At 42.2% G+C, this 25,321-nt stretch overlaps 1 protein-coding gene and 1 long non-coding RNA gene across 5 annotated transcripts in view; one reads left to right on the top strand and one right to left on the bottom strand.

Annotated features, from left to right (window-relative positions):
* The window catches only part of LOC309503785, a 247,067-nt gene extending 237,224 nt beyond the window's left edge, over nucleotides 1-9,843 (bottom strand). Inside the window, exon 1 of the long non-coding RNA XR_014207859.1 lies at nucleotides 7,923-9,843. This is a non-coding gene — a long non-coding RNA (uncharacterized lncRNA). The remainder of the gene's footprint in view (nucleotides 1-7,922) is intronic.
* nalcn (sodium leak channel, non-selective) overlaps nucleotides 1-25,321 on the top strand; it is a 140,692-nt gene that overhangs the window by 96,678 nt on the left and 18,693 nt on the right. For all 4 annotated transcript variants that reach the window (XM_082176523.1, XM_082176522.1, XM_082176521.1 and 1 more), the window contains 13 exons: nucleotides 2,874-3,010; nucleotides 3,517-3,658; nucleotides 3,952-4,025; nucleotides 10,799-10,900; nucleotides 11,037-11,106; nucleotides 11,205-11,296; nucleotides 11,696-11,818; nucleotides 12,017-12,073; nucleotides 12,790-12,910; nucleotides 13,782-13,913; nucleotides 14,314-14,481; nucleotides 15,032-15,136; nucleotides 15,229-15,335. In XM_082176523.1, the coding sequence (XP_082032649.1) occupies nucleotides 2,874-3,010; nucleotides 3,517-3,658; nucleotides 3,952-4,025; nucleotides 10,799-10,900; nucleotides 11,037-11,106; nucleotides 11,205-11,296; nucleotides 11,696-11,818; nucleotides 12,017-12,073; nucleotides 12,790-12,910; nucleotides 13,782-13,913; nucleotides 14,314-14,481; nucleotides 15,032-15,136; nucleotides 15,229-15,335 (1,430 nt within the window). The remainder of the gene's footprint in view (nucleotides 1-2,873; nucleotides 3,011-3,516; nucleotides 3,659-3,951; nucleotides 4,026-10,798; nucleotides 10,901-11,036; nucleotides 11,107-11,204; nucleotides 11,297-11,695; nucleotides 11,819-12,016; nucleotides 12,074-12,789; nucleotides 12,911-13,781; nucleotides 13,914-14,313; nucleotides 14,482-15,031; nucleotides 15,137-15,228; nucleotides 15,336-25,321) is intronic.

Raw genomic sequence — 25,321 nt, 5'->3', positions numbered from 1 at the left:
AGAATTTACACAACACAAGGAAGCTTGATTTCAATCCTTGAATTAAATTGAAAAAAGTAGCACAAATAAATACAATAGAATAAAGATACCAATAAAGAGAAATAAAGAGAAAAGTTTTTGCTTAGGTCTAACACTAGTATTCAGAAATACTAGAGACTGAATAAAGTAATCAAATGTAAAATAACACTGGGTAGTATTTTAGTCCTGACTAAATTAAATACATAGGCTATTAATCCTGATTCCTTCAAATGAAAGCTATGTTTTGTTGTTTTGACAACCAAATTAATGACAGACACATATGTCTGCTGTCCCTTTAAGAGCTATAGTGCACGGATCCTGTTGTCATTATACGGTCACGTGCGATTTATGCTTATTTAAGACATAACCGACTGTGTTTAGAGGATACTCACCAAGACCGAAATTGACAATTTTCGCATGTTTTTGACTGTTAAAGCGATATAATCCACTAAAAATAACTTTTGTTACCCGCGAGCTGTGTGTGAGGCGGCTTTACTCTATGTGTGTGTGCAGAGAAACATCTCTCAGACAGCGCACAAGTACTGAATAGTTTAAAATCGCGTGAATGTTTAAACTGGTAAGACTTAAAAAGACGTGCAAATGGTAAAGTTACTTATGCAATGCTGGCCCGATTATGCAAGTGACAATTCCATCTATCCCGACTCCCGAAACGCGAGAGTGTATTATCGCCGCCTGCAGCTCTTAATGATTGCCTTGTGCAACCCATTTTGCGAGACGATAGAAGACGCAGCACCGCTGAATCACTCACGCTGTTTGTGAAATTGCGTCTCGCAGACAGTTTTAAAATGACTGATTTGATTTTATAATCTGTGTGGATTAATTTACTAATACAACCTACATGCTAAAGTGAATCAATGTTTGCGGGAATTTCCCGCATTATAAATGGGAGACCTGCGGGAATGATTAAGATGATGCGCAATACCCGCAATCCCGCGCCGAAATTCAAACCCTGATGCATGATTTCAAACCATGACGTCTTAGTGTATTACCAACAGTAACCTTGGAAACGGTGGTCCCAGCTCTTTTCAGGTCATTGACCAGCTCCTCCCGTGTAGTTCTGGGCTGATTTCTCTCCTTTCTTAGGATCATTGAGACCCCACGAGGTGAGATCTTGCATGGAGCCCCAGTCCGAGGGAGATTGACAGTCATGTTTAGCTTCTTCCATTTTCTAATGATTGCTCCAACAGTGGACCTTTTTTCACCAAGCTGCTTGGCAATTTCCCCGTAGCCCTTTCCAGCCTTGTGGAGGTGTACAATTTTGTCTCTAGTGTCTTTGGACAGCTCTTTGGTCTTGGCCATGTTAGTAGTTGGATTCTTACTGATTGTATGGGGTGGACAGGTGTCTTTATGCAGCTAACGACCTCAAACAGGTGCATCTAATTTAGGATAATAAATGGAGTGGAGGTGGACATTTTAAAGGCAGACTAACAGGTCTTTGAGGGTCAGAATTCTAGCTGATAGACAGGTGTTCAAATACTTATTTGCAGCTGTATCATACAAATAAATAGTTAAAAAATCATATATTGTGATTTCTGGATTATTTTTTTAGATTATGTCTCTCACAGTGGACATGCACCTACGATGACAATTTCAGACCCCTCCATGATTTCCAAGTGGGAGAACTTGCAAAATAGCAGGGTGTTCAAATACTTATTTTCCTCACTGTAAATAGGCATATCTAACTCTATGGTATTTTGGCACAAATTTATGTCACAAGGTAGAAGCTAGACAAATTAGAAAGATGCCGGCATAGACAGGTTGCATCATCAATACCATATAAACAAACCTACACAATATACTGTAAAAAAAATTAGTTTCACTTGCTAGGAGGATAAACAGTTTGTGCCAATCACTGTTTTGTGCCTTTTTGGCTTAAAAAAACAACAAAAACATTTAAACATTAGGTTATAATGACATATTTGTTTGATTTATTTTTGCTTGGTAAACAGTGTTGGAGCTGTATTGGGTTTCTACTTGATGTCTATGTAAAATCTGGGTCCTGAAGCAAAACTAGTTGACAGCCATTGTTGTAATGGATGGATAACTGCGTTGAGGCTGTGCGCTGCTGCCATCTTTGGACAGCCTAGCAGAACAGCACTCTGTTAACATAATGTTTTGCTTTTAATAATAATAATAATAATAATAATAATAATTTTTGCTTTTAAATCCTGCCAAACGAACATCTTGTTCTCTATTTTTCTATTTTTTTATTAATTAACAAATGTTGTTAGGGTTTTGTTAGCATGAGTGTTACTGTTTTAGTGAATAAAATTGTAGTTACATGTTTTTTGTTTGTTTTTTATATCAATAGAGCATTCTGTAGATGTTTTTAATGTGCATTCATATGTATGTTTAGAAAATATGAAGCAATCTGTCATCTTGGTTTTATCTTATTCACTTTAATTTATGCATCTCTTCTGACAGAAGAATGAGAAGTGGTCCTCTAGTGTGCTCCGGCCTAATCATCCGAGGCCTTTATGTTGCTTGATAGACATGGGGAAAGATAAAAGGTTGTGGCACATGAAGTCAGTTAAGCCTCAGAGGAGCACATTAATTCAGAGCGTTGCACCATACAGGCTAACCCTTTCCTCTCTCACCAGCAGAAGTGAGGAACTGAATTTAAAATACACTCTTTACATTCTACATGAAGACTAGCTGAGTTTTCAAAAGGGGTAATCAGGAGTAGAGATGGATAACTTATGTCAATTTTGGACTGTCTACCAAATGTTTTGAGGGCTATGTGTGAAAACACAATGTGGCCCTATCAGTGTCTTTCGGTTGAGTCACAGAATGTAACATTTGTTTCAAGTGAGTCTCCTGGCTTCTCTCCACAGCTGAAACAGAGCGAAGCCAATGCTGATACGAAAGAGAAACTTCCTCTGCGATTACGGATCTTTGAGAAGTTCCCCAATCGACCACAGATGGTGAAAATCTCCAAGCTGCCTTCAGACTTCACTGTGCCCAGAATCAGGTACTATGTGCACTGAATGATACCTCATATCTAGTGAATTGTTGAAGATAGGTGTGCTATTACTTTTCAAAGTGATCAGACTTTTTCATTCTATGGATGATAAAACATGCAAAAAAATCTTACATTACTGGAGGCTCCCAATTTATATATATATATGAGCCAGAGTATCATTGGGCTGTCTTGGTGGTGTCTTCGATTAGTAAGCAACTAGATCTGGATTTACTGTGGCTATATGCTAAAAGCCTTTTTAGAATGCCTTGTCAACTGCATAGCAGTACCATGGGAGCCATCAATCAGATCTTTGTCAGAAAGTGAAAACAAATTTAAACAAGATTTTTCATGAAAGATTCATTCTTCTAAAAACAAACCTGCATGCTTGCAAATATACTTATTCCTTTACACTGAATGCCTACTTCGTCCTCAAGAATCCTCTGAAAACATGAAGTCCCTTGTGTATTTGCGTGTGTCTGTTTCGCTATGCGTGTGCCCGTGGGCGTGTGCCACAGGGAAAGCTTCATGAAGCAGTTCATCGACCGACAGCAGCAGGACCCCAGCTGTCTGTTCCGTCGCCTTCCCTCAGCATCGTCCTCATCCTGCGACCATTCCAAGAGGTCTGCCATTGAGGATAATAAATACATAGATCAGAAGGTACCACACTCCATAACTCCCACAGTCTGCCCCCTCAGTACACACAGGGACTAAACAATAAGCTTATGAATGCTCTGAAAGGAACAGATCTATTTCCCACGCAACAAGACCTAAATAACCAGCAGTTATATAACAATATTTTGTTGATTATATTGGGATGTTTTTATTTGCTGATATCAAATTTAGCTTTACCCACATAATAATAAAGTAGTTGTTTGTAAATGTATATGTCTGAATTATATTGCATATTGATCTGTGTGCATCTTACTGTGTAAACCTTTTTTTCTTCCTAGCTCCGAAAGTCAGTATTTAGCATCCGAGCCCGTAACCTCATAGAGAAGGAAACCACTGTCAATAAAATTCTGCGGTGAGATTTCTTTTTTCTTTTTTTTTTTTTTTTTACTATTTCAGTGGCTGAGATTGATATTATGATATTATGCTTAGCATTATCCTGGCAGGGCTAGAAAATGAATACCATATATTCATTTTAAAAAGTCAAAATTAATCGATCTGTAATAAGGGCAATTTTATTTACAGTATGAAGTAATGATTTTTGTCATTTTAATGTGTAGATATGTGCATGTAGATATATGCATACAGACAGTTAGTGAATGAGACCCAGTGGTTTTTCCATCAAGCAGAAATATTGAAATTAATTTGGATTATAATATTTATTCATATTATAGATATGAAATTCTCTGTGATTTGAAATTAACAGCATTGCTTTTCTCTGGCTGCCATAGGCAACAACAATTAATTCCTATACAGGGTAATGTGTTTTCATTTCAACCCTCCATTTCCATGATTTTGACTCCATGTTTGTCATCCAGCCAGCCCAGCAGTCAAAGCAGATAATGCCATCTCCATATCAATGTAACTGTTAGTGGGTCACCTGTGAGCGTAAATGAACATATTCATATTTAAAAATCTGGCAGGGATGCAGCCAGATATTCCCACACTTTCCTGCAACCGTTATTGTCTCTGTCGTTAAGTTTCAGGTCACGTCGATGCCGTCCCCCCACCTCCCTTGTGTTACACACACTCATACACCTCACCTTGTCCACCCCTCCTCCTGCTGCTAAGCAGACAGACGGCACATCAGTAGCCATCCCACGTCGTCTGTGCCGTCTGGGGCATTCGGTCTGTCTGCATACACACATGCACACACACACACTTCATCAGCCAGGCACTCATCACTCTGAGTGGCCATAAATAAGGGCGACATGTTCTCTTGAAGCTGAAATTGTCATTAGCTGTGTTCTGGTACATGACTCTGCAATTAATGGACAATAGAGAGGCGGTGGTGAGCAGCAGGCTTTTTAAAGCATACATAGATCAGCGCTGATTCAGAGCATAAACAGCCAATCGGATCTCAGCGGCGGAACAATCTCCCAATACCAATTATATCAATAGCCTCACCAGTTACATTTCATTTCAACATATCTTTAAAAGATTTGCTTTTAATAAACCATCAGAAAACACCACAAGGTACTGCAGTACAGAGGGTTTTTCCTTTTGTTTATTCAAAGACTTATTCTGCATGTTTTGTTACCTGTTTAAGCAGTTGTCACAAACACAAAATATGGGTCTTCAAAAAATGGTGCAGTCTGTGTGAGAAAAATGTGTGAGAAATTGTTCTACTTCAGAAAATGCATAAATAATTTTAGAAAACAACTAGCTACATAGTATTTTAAATTAAAAAAAAGTCAAATTTAGGTTAGTTATTTTTTATTTCATGAAACCAGTGTTGCCAACGAGTTGATTTGGCAACTTTTCAGAGCCCTCTAGCGACTTTTTCCCCAAAAAACACTTAGCAACAGATCTTGGACAAGCCTTATCTAGATTCCGAGACTCGCCGGTACTGCCGCACAAGCACGAGGTTTTGATTTCCCACCACGCACACACCTCTCTCTGTGTCTACTCTGTTCAGCGAGTGGCTGAGCCTGAGAGGAACAGGGCATTCAGTTAAAATAGATATTCTGTTGCTTCTAACCTAACCATAGCCGAAATCACAGCACAGACATTGTCTTTATCTTACGTGTATGGTGAATTTGTCAGATGATGTCTCAATTATAAATCAGGATTTTAGTGCAGATTAACAGTTTGGAAGGGAGAGCTAGTTAACATGTAGTCTTAATGGGCTACGTTTCAGTCACTATTTCATATTCATCCCGTTGTCTGACAACCGTGTAAGGGTGGATTTCCTGCAGGGGTTCAGGCTGCAAGACTGCCGAATGACTAAAGAAACGTTGTCAGCAAGATGGTAGAAAACTGTAAATTTCTTGTCTTTTACCACCCACTGCTACTTATACCAACGACGGAAATAAGCGCAGTTACAATAGCTTAATATGTGGGAGAGCGTTGCTATATAGAGTGACGACATTGTATTGCAATAAGTAGCACTTCAAAGTCAATAGCAAATCAAAACTAGTAATGACAATATATGGTTATGGTTACACTTAAAATAGTTACAAAATAGATGTAGGAGATGATAATAACTTATACCATTAATTGTACCCAGCATATATGTAAAATGTTACCTGAGAGAGAGAGAGAGAGAGAGAGAGAGAGAGAAAGAAAAGAGGAGGCAAAGGGAGAGAGCCCCAAGAAAGGGACCCAGAGAATAAGAATAGAGCCAGAGCATAAAAGAGACAGAGCAACAGTTACAATCTTCTTTTATCCTTTCCCTGACCATGTGATTTTAACCCAAATGTGAGACGTTCGAACTGACCAATCAGATCATTACAACTTCCCCCATTGTACTAAAGGTGTGACAATTCATCGACCTCCAAAGTACACACATATTGGCCTACAGGCCTTGATCACTATCAGCCCCTTTGTGCCTTTAGGAACTCCAAATGGTCATTGGGGAAAGAGGGGGTGGAAAATAGTAAAGCAAATGTCTTTGTTCATTTCAAATATCTTGGATTATTTTCAATCCTACAACCGAAACAATTAAAACAGTTTTATTGGAAATTTGGCTGTATTAAAATACAGTAGGATGTGTGAGCACAGAGAGAAGAGATAAGCAAACAAATTAATCTCCCAAGTAATGCAAGTAATTTAGTATGCTGTTAAATTAATCAGTATTAAGTAATGGAAAATACAAATGGGGTTCTTTCCTGTGTATGACCCATATGCATACTGAATGTTATTTTTTGTTATTTAATTTAAATTTTTATTTTGTCAGAACTGGAACTTGAGCCTAGCAGATATGTAACCTTGTTTTGCCTGGAGATGAATTCCCTCCTACTGCTTCAACTTCACTTCACTGTTAGCCTGAAATTTTAGTGCACCACAGGTCACATTTGACCACTCTGAAAAAAGGATTAGTTTCCTTTGTAATGATTGCACAATGATAGAGAATAGTCTTTATTTTAGATTCACAAGGAAAATCGGGAGATAAACAGAGAAAACACAACCACTAAATACAGACAAGATCAGACAAAAAGGGGTGTTTACACAACACCACTTTCAACTAAAAACCAACGTAAAACTTTTTATTCGTTTACACAACAACAGCGTTTTGGGTGCCTGAAAACACAAACTTTTGAAGATGGGTTTCAAAGAGCAAGTTTTTGTAAACTCTCTCTGTGTAAACAACAAAAATGCAAATCTCTGAAGACGATGACCTCATGCACATGCGTATTACGTGTTCAGTCTATAGGGTTTCATCGCCATCTGATGTCCTGGCAGCAGAATACAGGGTTTTAGTCGTTTTCGTGGATTCGTGTGAATGGGGATCGTTTTGACATTGGTGTCGTCTATACGTGGAAAACTCAAAGGACACGTAAAAATATTGCACACGTTATGAATCGCGTCAAAGCAGCTGGTACACGGCACGACTGTCCTGCACGAATTTTATCTCGAGCCAGCGGCAATCACGTGAGCTTTCGCGCTAAACACAGAGACCGGAGCTTTCAATATTTCAGGCAACTATAGCTTCAGATAGAAAAATGACAGAAATGTGTGTGCAAATGATTTGTTGAAAAGCAGAGAACAGTAGCCATTCCTTTCAACATAGAGAGAGAGAGAGAGAGAGAGAGAGAGAATGAATGAATGACAGAACCAAACACAATAAACAGAAGAGAATCCTGACATCCTCTCTTTGGGCACCCCATTGCTTAGAACTGTTTCCACCTGCACAACACAGTATAAGCTAATAAGAGCCATCTGCTGTGTCGGACGTACAACAGAGTACATGACAGTCAATAGTGCCATAGCTTACAGGGTGTTCACTGATGATCATTACATAATCTTGTACATTCAAAGTCAAGTCAAGTCACCTTTATTTATATAGCGCTTTTTACAATACAGATTGTATCAAAGCAGCTTCACAGTGATAACATGAAAATAATACTATATACTAATACTAATAGTTTATTTCTAGAAGAAAATTGCATCTTCGTCCACCTTAAGTAATGCAGATCAATAATATTGTTGAATATTAAATGTCCCCAACTAAGCAAGCCAAAAGCCAAGGCAACAGTGGCAAGGAACCAAAACTCCCATCAGGTGACAGAATGGAGAAAAAAACCTTGGGAGAACCCAGGCTCAGTCGGGGGCCAGTTCTCTTCTGGCCAACGAATGAACAGTGTATGATTATGATTCAGGCAGCATTACAGGTCAGAAGTCAGATTGGATCAGAACATTCAGAATATTATCCAGTTCCATCTGGTTGGAAGTCGGACTCATCACGCCGGTATGGAGACGAGTTTGTTGAGGATCAGTGCCGATGGCTGTTGTGTCGATGAGGACTTCACAGGGCTGATGAGGCTGGCACCTCAGGGATGCGTCATGGATGGGTCCAGGCGCAGGTCCACCATCTGATCTGGATACGGCCCGGATCCGGCTGACTTCAGTAAACCTCGGAATAAACAGAAAGACTAACAATAGCGTAGAAGCCATTCTTCTTATGATGTAACGAGTACATCAGGTGTTGTGGGAAGTGTCCCCCGGTTCCGGCTAACCTAATCTATGCAGCCTAATAATCAATTAACTGATTTGAATAATAGAAATGTAATGTTCTATATGAATGCCAGGTAAAAGAGATGCGTTTTTAGTCTAGATTTTAAACTGACAGAGTGTGTCTGCTTCCCGGACAATGTTAGGAAGACTGTTCCAAAGTTTAGGTGCTAAATAGGAGAAGGGTCTACCGCCAGCAGTTGATTTTGATATTCTAGGTATTGTCAACTGGCCAGAATTTTGAGATTGCGGTAGACGTGAAGGACTATAATACATTAAGAGCTCGCTCAAGTACTGGGGAGCTAAACCATTTAGTGCTTTGTAAGTAGACAGCAATATTAAAAAATGTATATGATGTTTAATAGGGAGCCAATGCAGTGTTGACAGAACGGAGCTAATATGGTGATACTTCCTGGTTCTAGTAAGAACTCTAGCTGCTGTGTTTTGGACCAACTGGACTTTGTTTATTATGCGTGCAGGGCAACCACCCAGTAGAGCATTACAATAATCTAGCCTTGAGGTCATAAACGCATGAACTAACTGTTCCGCATTTTTCATTGAAAGTATATGTCGTAATTTAGATATATTTTTAAGATGGAAGAATGTGGTTTTACAGATGCTAGAAACGTGGCTTTCAAATGAAAGATTGGTATCAAAGAGCACACCCAGGTTCCTAACCGACGACAAAGACTTGACAGAGCAGCCATCAAGTGTTAGACAGTGTTCTGGGTTAATACGTGCAGAGGTTTTTTGCCCAATAATTAGAAACTCTGTTTTTTCAGAATTAAGTAGTAGGAAATTACTAGTCATCCACATTTTTATATCAGCTACAGTATGCATTCCGTTAATTTTGTGAATTGGTGTGTTTCGTCGGGGTGCGAAGAAATATAGAGCTGAGTATCGTCAGCATAACAGTGAAAATTAAAACCATGCTTCCTAATTATATCTCCTAAGGGTAGCATGTACAGAGTGAACAGCAACGGTCCTAGTACTGAGCCTTGTGGTACTCCATATTGAACTTTTGATCGATATGACATCTCTTCATTTACTGCTACAAACTGATAACGGTCAGATAAGTATGATTTAAACCATGCTAGTGCAATTCAGCTAATGCCCAAATAATTTTCGAGTCTATTTAAAATAATGTTGTGGTCGATAGTATCAAATGCAGCACTAAGATCCAATAACACCAATAGAGAGATACAACCACGATCGGATGATAAGAGCAAATCATTTGTGACTCTAATGAGAGCAGTCTCAGTACTGTGGTACAGTCTAAATCCTGACTGAAAATCCGCACATATACCATTTCTTTATAAAAAGGAACATAGTTGTGAGGATACTGCTTTTAGTATCTTTGACAGAAAAGGTAAATTCGAGATCGGCCTGTAATTTACTAATTCTGTAGGTTCAAGTTGCGTTTTTTTAATAAGAGGTTTAATAATAGCCAGCTTAAAAGTTTTCGGTACATATCCTAGTGGCAAAGATGAATTAATGATATTTAGAAGAGGATCTATGACCTCTGGAAGCATCTCTTTCAATAGCTTAGTCGGTATAGGGTCTAACATACATGTTGTTGATTTAGATGATTTAACGAGTTTAGACAATTATTCCTCTCCTATATCAATGAATGAATGAAATTTTTCCTCAGGGAGACTACAATGCACTGTCTGATGCGATACTGTAGTAGACGGTTGCATAGTTATAATTTTCTCTCTAATATTATCAATCTTGTAAGTAAAGAAGTTCATAAACGCAACTTAAAATACGCAATCGTGCTCTCTATCCACAAAATGCGAAAAACTTCTAATTTGTAAAACTCTTTCAGCAGGGAGAGTACTGTACCCAAACAAATGCAGTAGTTTAGAAACGACATGAGCTTTTGTAGACTTTTTTTTGAGTGAAACAGAATAATCAGCGAAAATAATTTAGGATGAGACTTCTAAATGGAGATAGTTAATAGATTTTGATGATGAAAACTTTTGACATGTTCTAATGAATCATATGCAGTATAACTACACATTTAAATTAGAAGTTAGTTAACATGTAAAGTTATCTTAATATTGTCCGGACAGCCAGACAAGTCTCATGATTGCATAAAAAAAAGAGAATACCAGTCATAATTTATTAATTTGCTCTTGACCTAGTTATGGTTTGTCTGGGTTTTTCTTTCAGAGCCTGCACCAGACAACGTATGCTGAGTGGTTCCTTTGAGGGTCAGCCAACTAAAGAGAGATCCATACTCAGTGTCCAGCATCACATCCGTCAAGAGCGCCGGTTTGGAAAGCACATTAACATGCTTTCACATACTCATCTGTATAATTTATTAAAAGAATACTGGATGGATGCATATTAATAAAGTGCACTACAATATGCTAGTGTGCTCTGTATTAACCCCCTGTTTTTGGCACAGGTCCCTCAGACATGGCTCTACCAGCCAGAGAATCAGCAGAGGGAAATCCCTGGAAACACTCACTCAGGATGTGAGTACACACACACTCAGATATCATTGAGTAATAGCTGGCAGTGCTATGATATCTGTGTCTATCTGTGATCTCTGACATGCGTGTGAACTCTGCAGCACTCCAGCACAGTCCGTTACCGTAACGCTCAGCGTGAGGACAGTGAAATCAAGATGATACAAGAGAAAAAGGAGCAGGCTGAGATGAAACGGTATTTCTGCCACTCCATACACTTGCCTTGGCATGTGGTCAGTTGAACAGATTTGATCTCCTCTCCCCAAACAAAACATGCCATGTGGGAGTTATTGCACCTTATCCTTCTCTTGTACTGTATGCTGATGGTGGCATAGTGCCATTGATATATGACATCAAGACATATTGCACAGAAGCAAAGCTTTTGTTTCTGGTTGGCTGTATATTTTTGCCATGTACAGAGGGACTATAAAAGTGAAATAATTTTAGCTGATTTACAGATACAGAATGGTTTAAGAACTACTAAGGTCCCTTCTGTGTACCCAAGATCTTTTTGATAAAATCAGTGTTTGCAGCAGATGAGATTTCAAATGGATTTATTGATACGTCTCTGATGCTTTTTTTTTTTCATTCGCAGAAAAGTCCAAGAGGAGGAACTTCGGGAAAACCATCCATACTTTGACAAGCCACTCTTCATCGTTGGTAGAGAGCACCGCTTCCGAAACTTTTGCCGAATGATTGTGCGGGCACGTTTCAATGTGTAAGACCAAAGCAAATACAAATCCATTGCATTATATTATTAGTTACAGTAGCATTTTCATCCGCATCAATGAGATCAATGACTAATCCCTTTGTACCATAATCACAGAAAATAATGCCATGTTGTTTCACAAACTGTTGTGTGCATGTGTTTTCCATTTCTTTGCTGACACTGTGTTAATGGGCTTTTTATGAATAGGTCTAAAACGGATCCCAATACAGGCGCAGTGAACAGCACAAAATACCATCAATTATAGTAAGTCTGTAAATGTTTAGGGCCTTTGCACTATTATAGCCTGATAATATACACACCGATTTTTTTTTTCTTCATAATTAAAGGAAAGGGTAGTGAAATTCAGAATAAAAAATTATAGCAGCATACACTTACATTTATACTTACATACACTTGCATTACTTAAATGTAATGCAAATGAAATAATACATTATATAATTGTAAAATATTAATACATTCTGGTAGAATTTATTTTGAAATAGTGAAAAATTACCAATAATTTTTTTTTTTAACTCAAAAGTTAAACAACATATGGAAGCATTACATTAATGAGAATATGGAGGAGAAATGTGCGTAATTGTCATGAAAATAATGTCAAAATAATGGTTGCATTTCTTTTTTTCACATTTTTGGGGTCGTAAAGTTGTCCTTATGATTCCTTAATTAATATGTCTAATTTGATTCTAGAAATGCAAAATGAGAATTGGCTTTGTAAAGTTTTGCCAGGGTGAGTTAGTGTGGGATTAGATGAGAACTTTTCGGCTGCATTGTCCTAGGATTTCACCAGTTCCAAAGATCTGCAAAATTGACATTTTACACAGCAAAACAAATTAAGACAAAATTTACACAAACTCAGACTGTAGGAAAAGAGTAGGAAAAATGCAGAGTAGAAAAAACATGTTTTGGCACATTCAACCTGCACTAAACCTTGCATGTGTGTGTGTCTGTGTGTTCTCCAGTGATTTGCTGGGCTTGGTAACCTATCTGGACTGGGTGATGATCGTGGTCACCATCTGCTCTTGTATTTCCATGATGTTTGAGTCCCCTTTTACTAGGGTCATGCATGTCCCTACCCTGCAGGTATTCTAAACCCAACCGGCCACCATTCTATCCCACACAAAACATCCAACTAACTTTTTTAACCTGCAAATATTCCTCATCTCTTTCCTGAAGGCTGGTCATCATGTCTCATTTCTGTTGCAGTCCAGCACTTTTGATTGCCACTCCCAACTAATTTTGCGATTTTACTTTTGAGCACATTTTGTTATGATCCCCACTAATTTAGGCTACTTTGGAATTCACCTATGTTGACTTTGAATGTGAATGTTTATAGGGTGCCTCTGTTTAAAATATGTTGTGTTGTCATTTATGATACAGAAAGATTTAACTGATTGACCTGCTGCTCTTGAAAGTCTTCTGTCTTTTGTATCCTGGCCGCAGTTCTGTGTCCCGACACTCCCTGTTTTAAAACCTGGCCAACAAACAAGGAAATGTTATGACCTATAGTTACAGTATTTTTGTTATGAGGAAATATTATTGACATTGCTGGCTACAAATTGAATGTAGAGCTTGTTTGTTCCCCAAAATCATGTCAATAGTACTAGTATGTGTCATTTACACTTTCGCATAGAAACTCACTTTAATAGTCACTGATTTGTAGGTAAAAAATAATTACAAAATAGTTTGCTCAGAATCGAAATTCTGATTGGATGATTTCTGTTCATTGCCTTAGTATAATACAGATAAAAAATGTGACTGCTAACTCAGTGTCTATAAAATACAGATAAACACACACCTGTGATCATATGCTCTTTATTAATGCTGCTACATTGCTTCGTCTTGCGTTGTGCCTAAGAACACCACATACCTGTGGTAAAATCACTGAAATCCATGAAACACCACTAATTTTCATTGTATGCTATTGTATACTAAACAACACCTTTCCCTGCAGATCGGAGAATATGTCTTTGTCATCTTCATGAGCATTGAGCTGAACCTGAAGATCATGGCAGATGGTCTGTTCTTCACTCCCACTGCAGTCATCCGAGACTTCGGTGGCGTCATGGACATCTTCATCTACTTAGTAAAACTCCAATCTCATCTGCTCTCCTGTGAAAAACCCACTTTCTGATGCATGTGAATGGCAGCCTTTGATCTGATTACTCACTTCTCTAATGAGGCTCTGAAGATCCCTTTTTAATTTCCCTAAACAGTACTTTACTTAAATGACCCAGTCACATCAATTTTTTGTTTACTCATTTGAAAAGAATTCGGACAGTTTCACATAAACATTGTTTGCATTTAATAGAACAATGCTAACTATTTCATATGGAATACTTATTTCATTTATATAATATTGCATTTTAATAAAGCAATATAAATGAGCCATCGCAAAATCATCTGCAGTTAGTGATTTCACATTCAAGATCTGGAATCAGGGAAGAGCTGTGCCCTTTAAGGTGATCTTTCTGCCCACTCTGTAGGTCAGTCTGATCTTTTTATGCTGGCTACCAAACAATGTGCCCCCTGAGTCTGGTGCCCAGCTCCTCATGATGCTACGCTGCCTACGCCCACTGCGTATCTTTAAGCTGGTGCCGCAAATGAGGAAAGTGGTTCGAGAAGTCCTCAAGGGTTTCAAAGAGATATTCCTGGTGAGTAACCAAACAGGTCCACTTCCTGCCTTTAGTCGCTCCGTAAAAAGAAAGCAGAGATGACTGGTTATTTGATTGTTAATTCTACTAAGATATATATTGGTTGTGCTAACATTTTTGCGTAAAGTGGTCATATTATGTTCTTTTAACATTTACTTTTTAGCATTATAGTTTTACATACGTTTTACATATCTTTTGTTGTAGCATTGTTTCAGTAGATGACATTTTTGGACAAAAAGGTTTGCATTCTGAATCGTAGTGTATGTTTACATATGACATCAAACACTTTTATTTTTAATTCATCGTGATATGTCCCCTTTAATTGCAAGGCAAGAAGCTTTCTTCTTTGCAGTAGTGGAATGTAATAGATTAACTTGCCAGTATTTGTCCTGGAGATTTTTTTTATGGACCTTCTTCATTAAAGCTTTGCTCCCCTCGGGTACTTTTCTGTGAGCTTATTATAGTGTTACTGTATATGAAAGTAATGCATTGACTAGATTTTGTGGGAAAGCCATTTTGCCGTAGACTGGATTATTGATTTCCCAAACAGGTCTCTATTCTTCTTCTGACACTAATGCTGGTGTTTGCAACCTTTGGGGTGCAACTCTTTGCTGGAAAACTTGCCAAATGTAATGATCCCCATATCTCCAGTAAGGTACAAGGCAATTCTTGCAACTTTTCAAATTGTGTTCAGAGTGGAGGCTCTTCTGTACTTCACTAAAATGTTGTGCATTGTGGACTTTTTAGGAAGACTGCCACGGCATCTTTAGAATCAATGTGAGCATTTCAAAAAACCTGAATTTAAAGCTCGGGCCAGGGGAGAAGAAACCAGGATTCTGGGTGCCAAGAGTTTGGTATGAAACAGAACAAGAATGTCTCTCTCTCTCTCTCTCTCTCTCTCTCTCTCTCTCTCTCTCTCTCTCTATATATATATATATATATATATATATATATATATATATATATATATATATATATATATATATGTATATATACAGGGGGACTTTAAGATTACTCCATCCTGAATACGAACATTAATGATACCTCAAACTGTGACTTGTTGTGATGTGTTATTTTCTAAGCAGTTTTCTTTTTTATTGTGTCTGTCCAATGATAAAACAGGTATACAAACCAATAGAAGCACATTGAATAAGGGAGCCAAGTCATATTTAGGGACCAGAATATCATCAAGTCTAGTAAGGGCCAGTATACAACCACTTACACTCTAGAAACTCCTCAGAACAAAATAGCAAACACATTGTTACACCCTTGCAACCACTCAGAATACTCTAACTACTCGTCAGAAGAAAATAGTGACTCCACAGCAACAAAGCTACATACTTTAGCAATAACTTAGAACACCTTAGCAACTGCACAGCAATGCCCTAACAACCACTCGGAACACTTTAGCAACTCCTCAGAACAAATAACCACATAGGAATGCTCTGGCTACCAGTGACTTTTGTATGGGCGCCATTCAAATTATATTTAAAAACATTTCAAATTTAACATCCAATTAAAGCAAAATAGAAATGGTCATTTTGATATCAACTTGACTAATAAAATTAGAACATTTAAAGAGAAAAATTGCTTTTCACTAACAAACCAAATTCAATTTCTTTTAAAAACACTGAATAATTCAACACAAATTGAACCGGTCACACCTTAAGTGTTGAGGTGTTTTTGAGAAATCCCTGTAGTAACATCTCATCTGTGACAGCACAAACCAGTATGATGAATGCTCTCATCGCATAAACAGCACCACATTTTCATCATCTTTCATATTCATTTTCCCCATAAGCAATAGTCAGTGTTGCAGTACAGTTGTACAGTTTGTCGTGGGCGCAGATATATCTTTCCCTCGGGCATAAACACAAACAACACACAATCATACAATCATACACCCACACACCAATGAGTCTGTTATTGCTCTAGAGATTTGTGGCAAAACAATGGCAAATTATTTGTAAGAAATTAAATAATGAAGACCACCAAAACACACAAATGGGTCCATAGCACTGAGAGAGAGAGAGTGAGATTAAAATAGAGATTTTTTTACTTAAGTTCTTTAATTTACAATAAATAATCTACTGAATCATGAACAGAAACGCAACAACATTCTTCTTAAACAAACATAGATCTCACAAAGTCTTTAAATACATAAAAAAAAAACATAATTTAAACATACAAATTTAAAAGATCATCATAAGTAACCTCACAAATACAATTATTAAAAGCCCATTTGAATTGAAACCTTTCTGTATAGTCAAGTCAAGTCACCTTTATTTATATAGCCTAGTGCTTTTTACAATACAGATTGTATCAAAGCAGCTTCACATTGATAACATGAAAATAATACAACAAAGTTTGTTTCTAGAAGAAAATTGCATCATCGTCCACCCATAATAAGGCAGATCAATAATATTGTTGAATATTAAATGTCTCCAACTAAGCAAGCCAAAAGCCAAGGCAACTGTTCAAGTCTTTCTTATATATAGTCCTAAATATTAATCTAATAAAAACAACTGTAAACACTTGTCCCAGTCTATGACAAGCAAGTAATCAGGTGGATGTAATCAGTACGATTATGTATGATTAGTCCAGGCAATGGGAAATTTAGTTCATGGTGAGAAGGAGACTAAAGGATTGCCCTCTGCTGGAGATCATAAGCACTCCAGCTAGTGGTTGTGACACTGCCCATCTGAACATCCCCACGGCGGAGCAGAAGACCACCACAACAGAGCAGACGGGTCTGAAGCAAAGAACACAGAGGTTAGGGTTGTCCTCTGGGGCCATGTCAAAACAGTCAGGAAGTTCAGTAAATGGCCTCCGTGGCCCTAACAGGGTAGGCAGGGCGTTACAGATTGACCTCCGTGGTCATGACATGACAGACTGAGAGTTCATAGGCGACCTCTGTGGTCGTGACAGGACAAGACAGGGAGTTCAGGGATGACCTCCATGGTCATTTCTTGGCAGACAGGGACTAACAGACAACCACTATGGTCATAACTGGACAGCCAGGAAGTTCTCAGACGGAAAGTGAAGCAGAGAGTTCATCAGTGGTCTCCTTGGCCATAGCAGGACATACCAAGAGTTCAAGAACAGTAGCTGCCACCTTAGATAAACTAGGTCAGGTGCCTCGGGTTTCTCCTCGGGAGAAACTGAAGATGCGTCCCAGACACACAGAATGACCATTGCCGTAACTGGAAGTGCAATCAAACGTGGGAGAACCTGTGAGACCCCCAGACTCAATACCACCGGACTCGAAGATGATGTCAGGTCCACTGAGATGCCAACTGCTCGCACCGACATCAACGGCAAAAAAATGTTTTGGGGAAGCGTTTTCCTCTACCTGCCCCACAGTGAAGGGAGAACCGCTTAATGGGAAGGTGTAGTCCAGGAACTCGCTCAGCAATCCTGGAGGACCATCACGGATCATCGTGGATTGTAATGGGTTGTTGAGTCCATAGCAGAAGAAATCAATGAGAGCAAAGTCTGGGAGATCATTGAAATGATTAATGTCCAGAAAGTCCTTAATGTGGTCCTCGAGTGAGCAAGTTTCTTTGGCAAAGGCAGACTAGGGTGATTGCTGGATCCATATTGTGGTCTGTATTTCAATCGGCTGCTCGATCTGTATATGGTGAAATTTTTCATTACATGGTGCTCTGAGACTTGGGTCGGAGATCCAAACGCAGCTTTATTAAGGGTTATCCACAATTGTAATCCATATAACAGGCATAGGGTCAAAAACCACTGGGCAAACAATCCAGATAAGTCCAAGACACAGACAAAAAGAGAAATCCTGGGAGACAGGCAGAAGATCAAAATTATGACACGGCATACCAAAAATAGTGCTCAGAAATGCAGTGTAACACATACAAGACTTCACAAAGAATGAGTGAATACACAGGGCTTAAATAGGCAGGGGTAAAAGAGATAATAACACACAGGTGGAAGTAATCAGAACATGATTAGTCCAGGCAATGGGTTATGGGAAATGTAGTTCATGGTGGGATAAAGGAGATGGAAGGAGTGGATCCTCTGGTGGATATCATGGGCACTCCAGCTAGTGTCTTAAAAAGTGGGATCAATCATTCACAATTTAAAAATATATGAAAAAAGTTTCTTATTTCCTACAAAAAGGGCACTACAATACCATGCACAACCCCACCACTGTAGAATCACCAGTTCTTTTTGCAATGGGGCCTTATACAAGGTCCTCCTGCTTCCTTTCAGGAAAGGATCTGACCCAAGCACTTTATGCCATTTTGAATCTTTAAGGTTTTCAAGAGATAAAAGATGTAACACATTGACACACAGTTTTCTTACTGGTGTCACTGAACAATTCTAGCTGAGGTGTTTTAAAGGTAAGCAGACTTCCTTTCACTTCCTGCCATGTCCTAACCGCAGCTGAAATGTTTAACTCTGGAAAAGCCGAGATAATGTATGCTCTTCTTAAAAAAAGTCTTTCAGGAGAAAAAATATATAATTCTGTAGAAACATATCTTTAACTTTGTTCAACAGCTTTTTCCCCAATTGGACTGACTTTATATAGGTATTTAAAGCTAAGTTTTCTGCTGACAACCATCCATTTATTAAATTTCCAACTTTGGTTATGCCTGCATTCCACAAGCTTTATAGATGGTAAAAGGTCCACATCTATTGCAGGATTGCACAAAAGAGGTTATTCTCTCAGCCACAAGCCCTGAACACTACTTAGTTCTCTTACGAGAGGTCTCTCGTACTGCGTAAGATATCTTACGCTAGGGGAAAATCCTTTTCCGCGAGATATTGAAGCCAAAAATTATCCTTAATTTTGTAATAATGCAAAACGCGTTGCAGCAGCAATGCAGACATAGGCGAGACAGCTCGCGCGCCTATTGGCTGCTCTGCGGCAACTGCAGCAGCCTATCGAGCGAGGCCTGGCGTGACGTCAGACCCAATCAGGGCACTTCGCGCCCGCTGCGTCACGTCCCGCCGAAATGGGCGTGGTCTAGGCCTATAAATATCGCTCGCAGGCAGCTATTATCTGATTTTTCATCCTTCAAGCGAAGCACACGCATCGCTGGAGCTGGATTAGAAGCCGCGCCGTCGAGAGAGAGCACCTTCAGCGGGACGAGTCACTGAAGTCGCTGGCCGCGCCGCCTTCCTTGCCTTCCTGCTGCGCTTTCCGGCATTATATCCTTTCTCTGCTACTGTGTTTATGTATGTGTGTGTGCTCGCCGCCGCGACACACACTCCCATTGCACTAAAAGAGCTGGGCGTCTTTTTCAAGACGCCCCTTTTCCTGATCACGCAGCTCTCGCACTCGCTGACGGCGACTGCCCTCACTGCGAGTTAGGTACTGCCTATGGTGACTCTGAGGACTCACCTGGCATCCTTCTCCGAGACTGCTCCTCCGCCCCCCCCCCAACCCGCAAAGCTTGCCGGTTCGCCCGCTTGCCTTGCCTGCTTGGGGGACGATACCTGTTCTCCCTCTGTTCGAGCCGCGCACACCGCGCCGCTCACAGAGGATGTCAGGAGCGGGCGGTCACGGGGCTAGCTTTCTCTCTCCCTCTGTTCAAGCCGCGCAAACTGCGCCGCTCACAAGGGAGGCTGGAAGCGGACGGTCGGGGTTAGTTTTTCTTTACGTTATAAGAAAGCTACCCTGCCTTCTGCGCCCCATTCATGCGTCACTCACCGGCGAAAGGAGAAAGATGTGTTTTTTAGTCCCTCCGAGGATGGACTAACCTTCAATTTCTCATACATATTCCCAGTTCCCTGATCATGCGACTGGAAATATCAATATTGCAGCAGGCGAGCCTGTTTTAATACAAGCGCGCCTGCAAGCATACGCCGAAGAAAGCATGTGACGCTCTTATATGCTCGTGCATCCAAAAACCTTTGCGTTCCCCCCCTGTGGCTCAGTGGCGGAATCATTGGTTTTTCCCACGAGAGACCGGAGTTCGAATCCCGGTCTAGCGGCAGTTAAAATTATGCCGCCAATGCTTCGCTCTGTCAGTTCCCTGAAAAGCGACTGCAGACGTGCATTTTGCAGCCAACGAGCGCGTTGCACAACCCGCTCGCCTGCACCCAAACACCGTTTCTATGTTTTCCGTGCGTCACTGGCGAAAGGAGAAAAGAGCGTTTTCTGGTCCCCCCGCGGATGGACCGACCTCGTCTTTCTCGTACATTTCTCATTCCCCTCTGAAGTTCGGGCGACTGGAAATGTCTGTATTGCAGTGAGCAAGCCTGTTGTAATACACGCATGCCTGCAAACAAACGCCAGCACGTTGACGGTCTCTTATAATACTCGCGCTAACTGAGTTACAATGTGTCTCCCCCTGTGGCCCAGTGGCAGACTCTCAGGTTTTTGCACGCGAGAGACCCGCGTTCGATCCCCGGGTCTACCGGCAGATAAAATTATGCCGTCAATGCTCGCTCTGTCAGTTCCCTGAAAAGGCGACTGCAGATGTGTATTTTGCAGCCAACGAGCGCGTTGTACAACCCGCTCGCCTGCACCCAAACACCGTTTCTATGGTGTTCCGTGCGTCACTGGCGTAAGGAAAAAAGGGAGTTTTTCTGGTCCCGCTGCGGACGGACCAACCTCCTTTTTCCTATACATTTCCCATTCCCCTCTGGAATTCAGGCGACTGGAAATGTCAATATTGCAGTGAACAAGCCTGTTGTAATGCACGCAGGCCTGCAATAAACGCCAGCATGTTGACGCTCTCTGTTTCTATGGCAACTTCTCGCTCGTTCAGTTCCAGTAAATGTGACTGTTCCAGTGTATCCTGCAGTAAACGAGTCGGTTCTGTCACCCGCTTGCCTGCACACAAACGCCGTTTTTACGGCTACCCAGATAAATCCCATAAGTGTGAATTTTTTCTGGTGTCCCGGCCACGGCCGATGGTGCTTTATGTGTAAGAAGAATGCCCACTGCCCAGTGCCCATCTCTACACACAAGCACAGCCCGTCACACAGGGCTCGCGCACATGAATCGGCTCAGACCGATTGCGCTTCAAACATGGTGAATGTGCCCACTAACACCACGTTATGCATGTCTCACGGTTTCTGTAAAAACGAAACCAACGTGCACTCGCTTCACGCAAGCGAACGATGCTTTCGGTGTGATAAATGTGCCCGCTGTCCCGCGCCCACATCCACACATAGACATGACAGTTCCCACGGGAACCGCCCAGCCCTCCCCCTCGCGGTTAACCACCGCAGAGGAGTCGAGCGCGGGCAATCTGCCCGCTGTCATCAGCGCGCCCCATGCCTCAAATGTCACGAGCGACACGCTTGTGTTACAGCACACCGAAGCTTCTCCATCGCTGAGCGAGCGGAGCGCGCTTCGTATTCGACCCCTAGCTATCCATGCAGACGCATGGGCAAAGCTACCCGGGGTTTCGAAGTGGGTGCTGAACATTATAGAAAGAGGCTATTCGCTGCAGTTTCGCCGACGCCCTCGCCGCTATGTGGCGCGCGTCGAGACCACGGTAAAAGCAGAAGTAGCACATCTACTTCGAGCCGAGGTGACGAAACTATTGAGCAAAGGGGCCATAGAACCTCTCTCTCAAGATCAGAGCGAGGGAGGGCTATACAGCAGATACTTCCTGGTACCGAAAAAAGACGGGGGTCTCAGACCCATACTAGATCTAAGGCAACTGAACAAAGTGCTTGTGAAGCGACAGTTCAGGATGCTCACGACCAGGCAAATCCTTGTGCAGATTCGCCAAGGAGATTGGTTTGTGTCAATAGATCTGAAAGACGCGTGTTTTCAAATACAGATAGCGTCACGTCACAGGCGATATTTGAGATTCGCCTTCGAGGGCCAGGCATATCAGTACACAGTCCTGCCGTTCGGTTTGTCCCTAGCACCCCGTACATTTACGAAGTGCATGGATGCGGCGCTCGCACCCCTCAGAATGAGAGGCATGCGAGTGCTGAACTATTTGGACGATTGGCTGATTCTAGCGCAATCTCGCGCAGTGCTCATAGAACACACGACCATTTTACTCGATCACCTCGAGGATTTGGGTCTGAGTGTCAATTGGGCGAAGAGCTCCCTGTCTCCCAGTCAGAAAATATCTTTCCTGGGCACAGAACTGGACTCACTATCCATGATAGCGCGACTATCACAACAGCGCGCGGTAGACATTCGACGCACAGCGAACTCTTTTCGCTGCGGCGCGTCTGTCCCGCTCAAGAGATTTTCAGAAGATGCTAGGTCTCATGGCCTCAGCATCGTCAGTGCTCCAGCTGGGTCTGCTCCGCATGCGCCCGCTGCAGTTTTGGCTGAAAGCGCGAGTCCCACGCGAAGCGTGGGCACCCGGTTTGCTTCGCCTCAGGGTCAATCAGAAATGCGTTACAGCTCTGAAACCCTGGAAAGCGAACGACTGGTACCAATCAGGTGTAAGCCTGGGGACTTCCTCGAGGGTGAAAGTGGTGTCCACGGACGCGTCCACCTCGGGATGGGGAGCGCTGCTCGAGGGCAGACCGTTCTTCGGCCAGTGGTCAGAACGGGAGAAGCTCCTGCACATAAACTGCCTCGAAATGCTGGCAGTAGACAACGCACTGACGCGTTTTTGTCCCCAAATAAAAGGTCACCACGTCTTGGTCCGTTCGGACAACATGTCTGTGGTGTCCTACATAAATCGCCAGGGCGGCATCAGATCCGAGAAACTGTACAGGCTGGCAGAACGCCTCCTGGTATGGGCTCAGTGCAACCTGCGCTCGCTCAGAGCAGCGCACGTGCCAGGGATCATGAATATAGGACCAGACAGACTGTCCAGGAACAATGTTCCGGCAGGCGAGTGGTCTCTACACCCACAGACAGTCCAACTGCTGTGGAAGAAATTCGGCAGAGCGGAAGTGGACCTGTTTGCGTCTCAAGAAAACGCTCACTGTCAAGAATTTTTCTCCAAGAGCAGGAGCGCGCTGGCCCATGTGTGGCCCCGCCGCCCGCTCTATGCTTTTCCCCCCGTCTCTCTCCTGCCTCAGGTGATAGAACGGATCAGGGAAGAAGGATGCTCAGTACTGCTGGTAGCACCGTTCTGGAAAAACCAACCTTGGTTCCCAGCCGTGATGCAGTTAGCAAGTACTGCCCCGTGGCCAGTACCAGTGAGGAGAGATCTCCTCTCACAGGCCCGCGGCTCGATCTGGCATCCTCACCCGGAACTATGGTCCCTTCATGTCTGGGCCATCAACGGGTACATGTTGGACTCCCTAAAGGAGTATTAAACACGATCACGCAGGCTAGAGCTCCGTCTACAAGACGACTCTATTCTTCGAAATGGTCAGTGTTTTCGGGCTGGTGCACAGCCCGTGGTGTGTCACCCACAAACTGTGATGTGACGGAGGTGCTTTCCTTCCTACAAGAGCTGTTGGATGGGGGCAGGGCCCCCTCCACGCTCAAAGTTTATGTGGCGGCTATAGCAGCGTTCTCAGAAACAACGCTTGGTCAGTCAATAGGAAGGAACGATTTAGTCATCCGCTTCCTTAGAGGAGCTAAGAGACTGAATCCTCCCAGACCTCCCTCAGTCCCCGTATGGGACCTTTCTACGGTTCTGGAAGCCATGAAAGGTGCGCCATTTGAGCCTTTACAGTCAATCGATTTGAAACACCTGTCTTTCAAAACGGTGTTTTTGCTGGCTCTCGCTTCAGTGAAGCGCATAGGGGATCTGCACGCGCTCTCTGTGAGCGCGGCGTGCATGGAGTTTGGGCCCAATGACTCAAAAGTTATACTCAAACCTAAGCACGGTTATGTTCCAAAATCCCTCAACACACCGTTTAGGGCGCAGATTATCTCTCTGTCAGCCCTACCGGTCCCTGATGAGGAAAGAGACGCGAGCCTCCTTTGCCCAGTCAGGGCATTACGAGCTTATGTGTCTCGCTCGTCTGTTTTCAGACAGACGGAACAGCTCTTTGTTTCGTTTAGCGGACGTTCTAAGGGACTAGCCGCGTCGAAACAGAGCCTATCCAGATGGATAGTTGATGCTATAGCGCTGGCATACGCCTCCAAGGGCATGCAGTGCCCTTTGGGTGTCAGAGCGCATTCCACGAGAGGCATGGCCTCTTCGTGGGCCTGGTCAAGTGGGATTGCCTTGCAAGATATTTGTATGGCGGCAGGCTGGGCCTCCCCGTCTACATTTATAAGGTTTTATAACCTAGAGGTTCCCGCCCTGCAGGCCAGGCTGCTGTCGGTCTAAACTACCAGTATTATCTGACCTGATGCGTTCAGCTCAGAATGCTGCGTTTACTGAGCACAGCTCAATTTTCGACAGTTTAAAGCTGGGCAAACTGTGTAAGACCCACATTTTTTCCCATCAGTTCAGGCCGTACCCCGCCCTGTCTGTATGATGAAATTTGCGTCCCTTCGACGCTACTTTATGTGGAAAAGTGAGGCTGCACCCCTCCTTCTTCCCGGACTCTCTGTGAGTTCACTGAGTGATTGTGCACTATATGTACCCCGGGCTTTTGCCCTTGGGTCTTTGGTGTCAGATCTCAGCATGCACGGCGTTTTACACTGGGTCCCCTAGCGTAAGATATCTTACGCAGTACGAGAGACCTCTCGTAAGAGAACGTACTCGGTTACTAACGTAACCTCGGTTCTCTCTAGAAGAGGGAACGAGTACTGCGTATCTTGCCGTGCATGCACACGCTCTGGTTGCTTCGATGATGAAAAACCAGATAATAGCTGCCTGCGAGCGATATTTATAGGCCTAGACCACGCCCATTTCGGCGGGACGTGACGCAGCGGGCGCGAAGTGCCCTGATTGGGTCTGACGTCACGCCAGGCCTCGCTCGATAGGCTGCTGCAGTTGCCGCAGAGCAGCCAATAGGCGCGCGAGCTGTCTCG

This window comes from Leuciscus leuciscus, assembly GCF_965113295.1.
Source record: "Leuciscus leuciscus genome assembly, chromosome: 7".
Taxonomy (NCBI): domain Eukaryota; kingdom Metazoa; phylum Chordata; class Actinopteri; order Cypriniformes; family Leuciscidae; genus Leuciscus; species Leuciscus leuciscus.
Note: the sequence above shows the minus strand (reverse complement) of the source record. Positions and strands in the feature narration are given on the sequence as shown.